Source organism: Eptesicus fuscus, chromosome 12, assembly GCF_027574615.1.
Source record: "Eptesicus fuscus isolate TK198812 chromosome 12, DD_ASM_mEF_20220401, whole genome shotgun sequence".
Lineage (NCBI taxonomy): Eukaryota > Metazoa > Chordata > Mammalia > Chiroptera > Vespertilionidae > Eptesicus > Eptesicus fuscus.
The window spans coordinates 24,679,499-24,693,142 of NC_072484.1; the positions used below are offsets into that span (position 1 = coordinate 24,679,499).

General features: G+C 38.3%; 1 protein-coding gene and 1 non-coding gene across 2 annotated transcripts in view; both read right to left on the reverse strand.

Moving 5' to 3' along the window:
• The window catches only part of PLCB4 (phospholipase C beta 4), a 219,256-nt gene extending 211,979 nt beyond the window's left edge, over positions 1-7,277 (reverse strand). The window contains exon 1 of the mRNA XM_054724007.1: positions 7,247-7,277. Within this exon, the coding sequence (XP_054579982.1) occupies positions 7,247-7,249 (3 nt within the window). The 5' untranslated portion in view covers positions 7,250-7,277. The remainder of the gene's footprint in view (positions 1-7,246) is intronic.
• Positions 7,278-8,171: 894 nt separating this feature from the next.
• Positions 8,172-8,275, reverse strand: LOC114231451 (U6 spliceosomal RNA). Its single transcript, XR_003617411.1, has one exon. It is a non-coding gene; the product is annotated as a U6 spliceosomal RNA (small nuclear RNA).
• Positions 8,276-13,644: the final 5,369 nt, after the last annotated feature.

A 13,644-nucleotide genomic window follows, 5' to 3' on the forward strand; every position in this document is an offset into this window, starting at 1 on the left:
CTATTCTGATTTTGACAGCTATTTTGTTAAAAAAATGATTTGTCAAAAAACTATTGTCTTGAATATTTTTTTTTACTATATTCCTTGGTTTATTTTATTTACCTAACCTTGGGACCCATCATTCCCTCTTTGGCTTTGTTGCATTAATTCTGTTAGAAATTATCTCGGAGTGATCAAATGTTTTAGTTCTTATTTCCGTTCTTTCTTGTCTTAAAATGCTAGGACAGAACTGCAGGTTCAAATTAGTTTCCCTGAAACCCATGAGGACATTGTTATCTTGTCTTCTAGAAATAATCTTTGTGGTCAACTTCCTGTCCTACTCTGATTTTTGGAATCTTTAGCATCCTCTCCTTACCCTTGGTTTTCTGAAATATTGTGAAAATGTGTTTAGTTATGGTCTGTTCATATGGTTATTCTTACCTATTCTACTTTACACTCACAGGGTCCTATTGGTCTGAAACCTTGGAGAATTTAAAGAATGTGTGTGGTTATTTCCTCCACTTCGTTTTCAATTGTTTTCTTTCTAGATCCTCTATGAGAAGATGTAGGACGATCCTCTAATGTCTCACCTTTTCACTCATATATTCCAAAACTTTCTTTTTTGCTCTGTTTTTCTCCAAGGCCCCCTTTTCTTTGACTTCTCAGTCAGCCAAAGCAGCCCAGACTAGGCCTTCCTGTTGCTTCTTCTATGCCCTTCTTTGTTTCACTGTCCTAAGTACATTTTTGCTGCCATCATAGACCCAATACCCTTTGGCTCAGTGCTATACAGCCCTTCCTTCTGGATATCCCCATCTCCCATCCCTTTTCCTTAAATAAATTTAATTTTTTCTTTACTCACCGTCTGAGATGGCTATTCAGCCTGCCCACGCACCATTGACTTTAACCTTTCAGTTATGACTTAGTCATAATGGCTACATTGAAACAGATCTGGAATCAATTCAGTATTACAGAACTTTGTGGAAGCAAAACTAATTTTACTTACATTTAAAATTTAAACAAATCAATCAGTGAATGAATGTTGTTGTTTTTTTTTCATACTATTCTCATCTGTACCATTTTAAGATACCCTGCGAAAGCAAAGACATTTAAAATTGTGTAGGTACCTCCATCCTTTTTGATTATGGTTGTCTATGACAAATAAAGAGCAAGATGTTAAGTGCCCTTTTCCAGAAAGAGAATAAATACCACCTCAGAGGGGAGGACAAGAATCCCAAGATACATAGTGAAAACGACAATGGTCTCTGTGTGCTTAGTTAATTGCTTTTCTCTCAAACTAGAATCAGAGCCATATTTTTAATAAGTTACCCAGTAACTGCTCTCTGACTCCGAGTTCACCACCGCCTTGCCAGGAAATCTTGCTCTAATGTGCGATCATCCCGGATCAGAACACAGACTTGTTTACAAAGCGCAGTTTCTTTCCTGTTACTTCCATGTCACTCTTTCCTCAAACTTTGTTAATGGGCACACTAAGGGTCGCAGCATCTAAACAAAGTCTCCAAAACTCAAATCCTTCTGAAGAAGTCCATTCTCAGGTGATTACACATGCATATTACACAACATTTACATAAAAATGTGAATAATGTTATTTAATTTTCCAAGTCAGATGGAAAACACTGCTCACACTGGGGCTACTTAAATAGATATGCCGCCCAGGGGAATCCTCTGCACGTTGTTAAATATCTGTAATGAAATGTAACAGCCACCAAAACAAGACCAGATGCCTCAGCAGATGGTGCAACTTGTCCACCCAACATCCTTTCTCCTGATTTCAGCCCGTGGTGAAAATGAACTACAACTAAAATATATTTGCTAAATATGCTTCCTTCTTGAGGTTTCCTTATAATGAGAGGTAGATTTGTGACCCTGTTTAGTCTAATGAGAGGCATGTTGAGATTTGGGGGGTAAGCTTGTTTAAAACAGAAAGCTTTTGCTTTCTGCTGGGAGCATGCATGTGATACCTGGAGGTGTCGCGCTGATCTTGTAACCATGAGGCATCAGGATGAGGCTTATCAACTAAAGATGCTGGAGAATAAATGTGAACAGAGGCTTGATCCCTAAGGGAATGACTTAGCTCTTGAACCAGCCCTAGACTACCTATCACTGAACTTCTTGTTATGAACCTTGGTATTTAAATACTTTTTGGTTCTGAACTCATTTCTGTCTAATATACTGGCAATACCTAAACTTTAGTGGCCCCTCCTGTCACCTGTATACTAGGATTTTAATGCTTGGCCAAAATGGAGATGACTGTCTCCTCTACAAAACTTCTTTTAAATCTTAGATACAGGCCCATTACCCCTTACCAAACCTCTTACGGTCTGATATGTTTCATATTCAGAAAGATAGTATGGAGTACATATGGTACATTATGCAATAACCCCAACAGATCTACGCAGCACCCTTTAGTTCAGAGGTTAACAAACTATGGCCAGTGGGCCAAGTCCAGCCTGCCACCTATTTCTGTAAATAAAGTTTTATTGGAACATAGCTGTGCTTTCATTTACATACTGTCTATGGCTGCTTTCGTGCTAGCTACAATGGCAGAGTTGAGTAGTTACCACAGAGACAGTAGTATGATCCATAAAACCTAAAATATTTACTATCTGGTCTTGTGTAGAAAAAGTTTTCTGATCACTAGCAAATACACCAGCATTTATGCAGTGACACGTATGGCTATTCACTCTAAAGTGGGATAAATAAAGACTTTATATAATCTATTGGTTCAGGCATAATTTTGCCACTCAAATGATGCCAAAGTTAAGGGAAAACTAAGTCTTCAAAACTTTAATGCTTTCAGAATTATGGAAAAAGGGACTGAGGATTTGTAGTGGAGAGGAGAGAGGGTCAGGTCATCAGGCTAAAGTAATCTACCATGGAGTGTTCAACTCGCGGACTAGTCCTTTAATGTCTGAAAGCCCAGAGGCTTACAAAATCCTATTGATGGAGGACCCTAAGGAATAAAGAGGCAGCATACTGCAGTGGAAATAACACTGCCTGATAGGTAAGAATGACTTCTAACCCTACTTCCTGCTGACTTTGCTCTTCTCTGAGTCTCTGCATTCAAATCTGTCTAATGGGACCAAAGTATTACCAGCTCTGCCTGGGGCCACAGGAGGATGGTGAGATTATTTGTGAAAGTGCTATGAACATGGCAAGGCACAACACACCCATGCAGTGTGTATATTATTGAGTAAATTAGATCTACTTCATTATTCATGCAGGCATAAATATATATTTTACTAGAGATCATGTTTATTTAATTGTTAGCTTTCCTACTTTTACTGAATAGTGTTTTATTGCAGAAATGTCAAATTTTCTCTGGCTCTCCAAAATGTTAAGTATTCCTGATGATATTTCTTAATTCTAATACTAGGAATTTAATATTATGCTTTTAATATTTTGCTGTTCTATGCATAATTGATGTCATCTGGACCATATTTTTCAGGGAGCTTCTCTGAATAGCCATTGGACCACTTCTAGCAAATATCCAAAAATTTCCTGGGGACTTTACCATATTCGTGTTTTATTACAATATAAGTATTAGAGAAAATTATGTAAATTTGACAGGTTTTTAAAGAAGACTTTTATTAATATTTTTAATCCTTAAAAATTTCAAAAATTAGATTTTTCTAATCTAAGGCTTTTTGAAATCAGAGAATCTATACAGTTAAAATACTGACTTAATTTAAAAAAAGATGATCTTGTTGGCTGTGTTTCTCCAAGTGCTCAGTCTTCACACTCTTGTGTATACGATTCAGACTGAAAATATTTATACTTTAATAATGATTTCCAGAAACTGATAAGATTCTCTTAAAACTTAGTTCTCTTTGAATAAATACAGACTAATCTGTATTTATTTATCACATAGTCTAAATGTTACAGTCTAAATTTTAGAGAAGTCCTTTTATTAGCTTGGACAGCAATTCCTGTCATCACTGAAATGTATCCTGTACAGATGCTCCTCTACCAAGAAACGGGTTAGATTTCAAAAGGCCGTCGATCAGCCCCTTTGTTCTCCAGTCCAAGGGACCACAAACAGTATCTCCTGGCGCTGGGCAAACTGAACATGCTTTTGTTTTAATGTGGCTTTGTTTGCACTCATGAGAGCCGCTCAGGTGAGCCTATTTTTCAAGCATGTCCCGCTAAAGGTCCTTCCTCAGAAGAGAAACTCATCAGATCTAGTTTGCCACAGAGACATGTCAATGGGTGAGGCTGTGTTTCAAGGTATGTGCACATTTTGAGTCTCCAGAGAAGTGCACATGGGCAACTACCAAGGTACCCAAATATGGTCATAAAATCACCTCTCAGTTTCAGCTTATTGATTCAGAGCTGCTTTAAATGAGCAGACTTCATGCCCACCTCATTTAAGCTTATCATCCAGGAAAAGGCAAAACAAAATAAGTAAAAACAAAGGCAGAAGTTTGAACACCTAAAGGAAATTAATTCTGAAAATTAATGCCATCTGGGGAGCATAAGAACAAAGAAAAGGCCGCTGTCATGAAACACTGATGCTGAGTTAATGAATACCAAGACAGAAAAAGAACTGAGATAAATTTTCACGGGGCTAGAGTGTGGATGAAGAGCGGAAGAAACTGGCTTCCTTGAGGCCTTCAGAGTAGGTTTAGTATGTGCACAACTCAGACTGAAATTATTTATACAGTAATAATAATTTCCAGAAACTGATAGGATTCTCTTAAATTTAATTCTCTTCAATAATTAGATTAATCTATAGTTGTTTTATTTATCACACTGCCTACATGCTGCACAGGCAAATTTTATCAGCTCAGAGCAGGAAGCCTAACCTAGAAGAATAAGGAAGGTAAGCAGTGATGAAAGCAGTGGACAGGGAAACAGAGAAAAGAGTTAGCCAGTGATTGAATGAAGAAAGGAGACTAAGTAAGTGTGACCTAACCAAGTATAGCATATTGCAGTCAGACCCCTTTCCCTGCTGGAAATATCCACAGAGCAGAGAAAAGCAAGGATGGAAACCGCTGTTGGTTACTTACTCAAGAACATCTATCACAATATTGCTTGGGTTGCAATGCATCTGGTTTGAGATTAATTAAAATTAGTCTAGACCAGTGGTTCTCAAACTTGGCTGTATATTGGAATAGCTCAACAAGCTTCAATACAATACTAATACCTGGACCCCATGACAGAAAGTCCAAATGCAAGGTTCTGGGTGAGGTATAAGCATCAGTATTTTTTAAAGTCCCCACCATCATGTTAAATCATAGCCAAAGTTGAGAACAGCTTGGACTGGTTTTGTTCCAATTTTTATGTGTATTAAACTAAAATGTAGATTTTTAAAATATTTATTTTTTATTGATTTTAGAGAGGAAGGGAGAGGGTGAGAGAGATGGAAACATCAATGATGAAAGAGAATCGTTGATTGGCTGCCTCCTGCACACCCCCTACTGGGGATTGAGCGGGGAACCCAGGCATGTGCCCTTGACTGGAATTAAACCTGGGACTCTTCAGTCCACAGAACGACACTCTAACCATTGAGCCAAACCAGCTAGGGCTAAAATGTAGATTTCTAATTGACTAGATCTAGGATACAACACAAGATTCAGCAGGTCTAACAAGTCCTCAGATGATCCTGTTACTGCTGCTCCCTGACCACACTTTGAGTAGCAAGGGCCTAGTCATGCACTGTCTCATTCAACAGCTACCAGCCACATGTGGCTGTTGAGCACTTGAAATGTGACTAGGGTGACTGAGAAATCAAAATTTTAATTTAATTTAAATTTATAATCTGAAACATGATTTCATGATTGGAAAACATTTAATTATACATAAAGCAATCTGGGTATGTGCATATTTTTTCAATCTACATACAATCTGTATTCATGTTTGTATATCTCATGTATCTGTATATCTGATAAAAACTTAGCTTCTGAATTGAAATGTGGTAAAAGCATAAAAGACAGACCTCATTCAAAGACTCAGTGTGAAATAAAGAATATAAAATATCTCATTGGCAATTTTTGTATATTGTTTGCATGTTGAAATGATAATAATCTAGAAATATTGAGTTAAATAAAATGTATTGTTAACAGTAACTTCAACTATTTTCTCTTTTTTTAATGTAGCTACTAGAAAATTTTAAATTATATATGTAGCTAGTTTTACAATTCTTTTGGACAGCATTGGTCAAAATCAAAGGCAATTGAGGTTTTCCTGTTACATGTTGTTAATAATTGGTCTGATGGGTGTGTATGTGACCCAAATCTAGCTGATGGGAAGCTATAAGAAGCCTTTTGAGAAAGAAATGATCCCTTAATAATAAGAGAAAGCTACATTTAAAGACAAAAGTACTCTGCATCCCTTCCTCTTCTTTCCTTCCAGCTTCATTTAAATGAAACTAGGAGTGAGCAAAACCCATAGAGCTTTGGCAGCTATTTTACCACCATGAGGAAACGAGACCCCTGAGTCTTTGATGCCCCTTTGAGTTGCAAATCAACATAGGACCCTCCACCTCTGAATTTCTTTTTAGATAAAAAATTGTAATAAATGTCCTTATGGTTTAAACCAGAGCTTCTTATATGTTACTGTGCATATGTTTCCTAGGGATATTGTTAAAATGCAGATTCCTTTCCAGCAAGTCTAGGGCGGGACCTAAAATTCTGAATTTCTAACAAGCTCCCAGGTGATATCTATGTAGTTGATACAAGGACCACACTTTCATTAGCAAAGGCCCAAACCCAAATTAGATACTCTAGTATTTGCTGATGAAAGCATCTTAGTGGACACAGGCAGCAATGCCAATCTCTGCCCAATAACAACAGCTCCATTTGCACACTGGCTGGCATTATAATATTACTGACCAACTGGGGACCCAAAACATTGGAACTTGTCCCTTTCCAAAAAGATAATAGCTATTATGGGAGCAAGAAGGTAAAAAGCAAGGGCTCAGTGGTGATATGAGTTTGGAAGATCCTGGGGTAAAAGAAGGTAAGCCACATTTCTCTACTAGTGGACTTTGCATGCACAGTCACAACTATGGTAGTGCATGCTTCAATTGTGAAAATATTATTAATTACACACTTGATTACAAAATTCTTTTCACAGAGAATCTCATTGGAGTAATAGGCCATGGAAAATATTTTGTGAAATGCTGCATTATTTAGATCATGAGTTAATAAAAAACATCAAGGCCTACAAGCTTTGATGCCCAAGAAAATGTAGTTTATATAGGAAGCATGGAGCTTGGGGTGAAGAAATCTAGATTCAAACTACTCACCATGTAGCACACATCAAATTCCAGCTGTGTGATGATGGACATCCCTAGGTGGTGAGCTGAGTTCTTCACCCATAAGATGGGAGAAGAATGTCTGCCTACATCACAAAACAATGGTCAAGATAATATGTGTTCACACTATTCAAAATGACAGTTGGATGTGAAACAGAGTTAAAACTTTACATGTATATATTAGAGGCCCGATGCACGAAATTTGTGTAAGGGGCTCAGCCCTCGCAGCCCCGGCTGCCTCGGCCAGCCCTCACAGCCCCTTTGGAGCCTCAGCCGGCCCTCCAAGCCCCGGCTTCATCCGGAAGGTAGTCTGGAAGGACATCTGAAAGTCATTTGGCTGTTTGGCCTAATTAGCATATTAGCTCTTTGTTATATGGGATATATATATTTTTTTCTTCCAACAACATCATGGAGTAGAATATATAATTTGCATGTAGTCTATAGCTAATAACTGGGAGAAAATCTTGGCTCCCTGAATATTGTGAGGAACTAATCCACTTTCCTCTGCTCTTAAGTGTCCTTCATAGAAAAGCTGTGCATGATTGGAAGTGCTTTAAGCCAAAGAGCTCTTGGAGTCTGAGGAAAGCTGTTGGTACCACCTGGCAAGTGCAGGCTAGCTACTCAGCAGGTCTCCCCACAGTGCATCCATCCCATGGATGGCCACCACTTTCCACAGTTTGCAGTTTCAGATGTGAGAGGTTAGCCAGAGTTCATGAGGCTTTGAGGAACTGATTTATATTTTTTTAAAAGCCCAAGACACTGAAGGATTTATTAAAAATGTATTGGTTTGACACTGTTTAATATTATATAGGTTTCACGTGTACAATTCTACAATACATCATCATCTGTATATTGCACAGCACCCAAAGTCTAGTCTTCTGTCACCATATATTTGATACCCTTTATCCTCTTCAAAAAAAATATGGAATGCTTCACGAATTTGTGTGTCATCCCTGAGCAGGGGCCATGATAATCTTTGTGTCATTCCAATTTTAGTATATGTGCTGCTGAAGTGAGTATGAAAGGATTTTTTAAGTGACAAAATAATAATTTATAGTAAGAAAAAATTGTAATAATTCTTAAGTGAATCATATTCTTTGACCAGTGAAATTATTTGCTTTTTAGAGACAATGATATACATGAAGAAACTATTTTTTTGTGAGTAGTACTGATGATAATCTGTCAGTTATCTGCTTCTGTTTTTTATACTTCAATAATTGACATCCCTCCTTTCTAATGTCTTTAGATAAAACTTTAAATGTTATTCCTTTGCTCAAAAAATATTTACCTGATTCTTTCAATGTTGCTATATGCTGAGAGTAGAAATATGAGGTAGACATGGTCCTGTCTTGTCCAGAGGTTAAAAAACAAGTGAGAAATAAAGCATGTATTTAAATTATAGCAAGTTAAGTCAGTGTCATTAAAATCTTATGAAAGTACATGAGTCATTTCTGGTTTAGGGTATGTGGTAGGCAGAATAATAGCTGTCTAAGGTTTCCCACTTCCTGAAACCCAGAATCTGCAAATACATTATGTTACATGGCAAAGAGAAATGAAGGTTGCAAATGCCATTAAGATTGCTAATCAATTGATTAGCAATCAGTGGACCCAATGTAATCACAAAGGTCCTTCAATGGGGAAGAAGGAGGCAGAAGAGGAAGAAATAGAAACGACACTGTGAGAAAGACTCCACAGGACAAGGATGGTTTTGAAGATGGGAGGGGGTCACAAGCCTAGGAACACAGGTGACCCCTAGAAGCTGGAAAAGGCAATGAAATAGAGTCTCCTCAGAAAGGAAGGCAGCCCTGCCAACATCTTGCCTTTATCCCAGTGAGACCCATTTCTGACTTCTGACCTCCAGAACTGTAAGATAATAATACATTTGTCTGTTATAAGCTACTAACTTTGTGTTATTTTCTATAGCAGCAATAACAATTTAATATAGGGGAACAGAAAAACTTCGTGAAGGAATCAGCCTAGAAGTTGGGCCTTAAAGAATTGGAAGACATGGTTGTAATTCTCAATAAATTTTTAAAAATATGTAGTTCTCAATGTGTTAAAGGATCTGCTAGGTGAGATTTATTTTTTCCATCCAATTAAACAAAAAACACAAAAATAAATAATGCAAATTCTTTATACAATTTTTACTAACTTAGTCTAACATAAAAGAAAAGTCTTCTTATACTCTAATGATATATATAAGAGATGCCAAAATTAATCATTTGAAAAATATGTACTGCTCTGAAAGCATCAAGTGATTACCACATTTTATTCCCAATCTTACAAATTATCCCTTTATCCCACCCATAGCAAGAAACTATTCAAGTTAACATGGTGTATTAAAAGATTTCCAAATTTGGTATTAGTTCCAAGCAACACAAAAAGCCTCAAAGTCCAGAGGAATTAGATGGCTTCAAATATTTTTTAAGAAAGCAAATGTCAATCATATAAAGAGCTGCCAGTGTTCAAGTAAACATAATTCTAAATAGGTTTTATCAGAACACACACACACACACACACACACACACACACACACTCTAATGGGCAAAAGTTGTGAGTATACAAAACTCCATTCTTGTTTTGTTTATTAATTATTGTATTATTTTTATTATTATTACCCTACTTTATATATATGTATAATATATAATAAACACGTTTTCTGAATATATGTATATACTAGAGGCCCGGTGCATGAAATTTGTGCACGTGTGTGTGTGTGTGTGTGTGTGTGTGTGTGTCCCTCAGCCCAGCATGTACCCTCTCCAATCTGGGACCCCTGGAGGGATGTCTGACTGCCCGTTTAGGCCCGATCCCAGTAGGATCGGGCCTGAACGGGCAGTCGGACATCTCTCTCACAATCCCAACTGCTCGTCTGCCTGCCTTCCTGATTACCCCTAACCACTTCTGCCTGCCAGCCTGATCACCCCCTAACCACTCCCCTGACAGCCTGATTGATGCCTAAGTGCTCCCCTGCCAGTCTGTTTGCCCCTAACTGCCATCCCCTGCAGGCCTGGTCACCCCTAACTGCCCTCCCCTGCAGGTGTGGTCACCTCCAAATGCTCTCCCCTGCAGGCCTGGGTCCCCCCCAACTACCCTTCCCTGCAGGCCTGATCGCCCCCAACTGCCCTCCTCTGCCGGCCTGGTCACCTCTAACTGCCCTCCCCTGCAGGCTTGATTGCCCCCAACTGCCCTCCCTTGCAGGCCTGGTCTCTCCCAACTGCCCTCCTTTGTTGGCCTGATTGCTCACAACTGCCCTCCCCTGCTGGCCATCTTGTGGCGGCCATCTTGTGTCCACATGGTGGCAGCCATCTTTGACCACATGGGGGCAGCCATCTTGTGTGTTGGAGTGATGGTCAATTCGCATATTACTCTTTTATTAGATAGGATTTACATATATACATGCACATACATATAGGCACAGTAATAGAGATATAGAGATGATATAATACATATGTAATATAGACATTTATCTTAAGTTTTACCATCAGTAGGGCTAATGGGTCATTGATGCAATCAAAAACATTCTCCACAATCCTGTTCTGTCTTATAAGAACTCATGCACTGATTCAGCTTGACTATAAGGAAAACTATATTTTGCTGCTGTAAGCCAGTGTCTTGTACACTGAAGGGTTTCAGTATTTTTTTTAAAGAATGAGTGGAAAATATTCCTGTGTAATTTCTAATGAGAGGAAATGGAAGCTGCTTCCCAGTGTATCTCGGCCCACAGATATCAGACCACAGTGCAAAGTCTAGGAGTAGAAACACCATTAAGAGCCTGCAGTGCCTGCCTCCTTGGCAACTCCAGGGAGCCTGGATGTGTTTTACTCGGCAGTTTGTCTCAGATGGCAAGCTGCCCCAAGCCCTTCCAGAGCAAGATAGAGGGAACAGGTTCAACAAATAATTATCAAAGGTAATTATTCAGAGTATACCATATGCAAGAAACTTATCAATCCGGTGCCATTAGCAAACATTCAACTAAACAAGGCAACTGTCTGGCAGGATTAGAAACAGAATTGTGTCTGAGTGGGGGGCGTGGGACACAAGCCAGGGCAGTTCTAAAACTCAGTTTCCACAGCATGGGAGGGGATACAGAAAAGTTATTTTCCACTGCACTTGCAGAAGGTTGTATTATTACTAAAAAAAAAAAAGTTTACACAGTGTCTACAATATCTTAGGTGCTATGGTACACATGCAAAAGTTCTAAAAATTGTGCATACCTCTAACCTCATAAATTACTTTAAAGTACTTAATGTCAACTCAAGCTTACATGATGACCACTGTACTACACAGAGACTTGCTTAGAGTTGTTTCTAAAACACGCTTTTCAGTACTGGCCCATGTGGCTCAGTGGGTTGGAACATCAACCCGTACACCAAGATGTCGAGGGTTTGATTCTTGGTCAGGTTGTGGGCTTGATCCCCAGTCAGAGTGCATACAAGAAGTAACAGATCAATGTTTGTCTCTCTCTCTCTCTCTCTCTCTCTCTCTCTCTCTCTCTCTCTCCAATAAAAAATTAAAATAAAATAATAAAATACACTTTTCAGTCTCTCTTAACCTGGGATCTACAGAACTTGGGGGAGGGGGACGGGAGTTGATGAACTAAGATGTAAAAGTTACATTTTATACTTTATACTAACTTATCATTAAAATATAGAATTTTCTTCAATTATGACATAGACAAAAAACCTACAATCATATTAGCAGGATCTGTGATTCTGTCACCAATGGAAACCACAGAAATTTTAATCTCATATCATTGTTGTTGAAGTATCTTGTAATGCTGCATGGTCTCCTCACTACTGTGAAAGCATAGGAGCTAATAGCCCTGCTACTAGATAGTATTATGCTATGTATTAAAGATGAGTACATACTACTATATCACAATTCATAATATTTTGATAGCTGTAATACAATATAAATGTTTTCCTTGGTGATCTTATGTATTGCATTTTATGCATTATCAGCATTATTCTGCAAAGGATCCTCATAGGTTTCCACAGATGCTAAATGAGTCCATGACACAAAAATATTAAGACTACCTTGAGCTAGAACAACTAGTCTATTTACTCAATCAATTTCAAATTCAGTCAAAGTGAATGACTGAATGACTGAGATCATACAGGAAAGGAGAAGGCAATTCAAAGTATTTTCCCTTTAACTCATGCATTCCTCATGCAGCAGACAGCAGAGTAAAGAAGACCTTCAAAGCACCAGAGGAGGCGATGTGGGAGAAAACAAGGATGAAGAAAGTAATGCTGTCCTCACGGAGCTCAAAAGCCTCGCAGAAAAAATAACTATAAAGATTCCAGTACACAGACAATGTCATTACAAGGTTACTGAGTGTTTGATTAAAGAACTAACATTTGCAATTGACCATCATTGAAAATTGTTAGCTAGGGGAGACTTAAGATATTCTTTAGAAAACTAATCTGGTAGAGCAGTTTGTAAAGTGGGTTGCAGGGAGGTTGAGATTATCAAGGAGATACTTATGATAACTCCAACAAGAGATACAATGGATTGATGGAATGAAGTGTGAAGAGGGAAGCTGAATGGTGATTCAAGACACAGAGCTATGTGTTTTATTTTTTGTTTTTTACTTTTTAAAATATTTTTTATTGATTTCATTGAGGAAGGGAGAGGGAGAGAGATAAAAACATCAACAATGAGAGAGAATCATTTATCAGTTGCCTCCTGTACACCCTCTACTGGGGATCTAGCCTGCAAATGGGGCATGTACTCTGATTGGTAATCAAACCATGACCTCCTGGTTCACAGGTCGATGCTCAACCACTTAGCCACACTGACCGGGCAAAAGGGAACTTCTTTTAAAGAACAAATGTAAATGTTTCAGCAAAACAGGAACAACAAATTAACTTTACCTGAACACTCCATCCTCTATTGATCATCAAGTAAATATAGTAGACTCCTCTGTAGACTAAAAAAAATTTTTTTTTCTAATAGGAACTTAAGATTTTTTTTAATGTGTAACACATTGTTTAATGACAGGGTAATCGTGTTCAAAGATCAGAGAACCGAGTTGGATACTGGTTACATTTATATTTCAGTGCCAATGAGTTGGCGTTTGTTGTTTTTTTAATTACTTTATTGATTAAGTTATCACGTATTTGTCCTCAACCCTCCCCCCGCATTCCCATCCCAAACCCCTCCACACGCATGCCCCCACCTCCCTGTTGTCCGTGATCACTGGTTAGGCTCATATGCAAGCACACAAGTCCTTTGGTTGATCTATCTCCCTTATCTCCACCCTCCACTACCTTCCCTCTGAGGTCTGACAGTCTGATCGATGCTGTTCTTGTTCTTCAGTCTATGTTGAGGAACTTAAGATTTATCATTTGATGTTTCAATCACATGTAGATTGAAATTATACC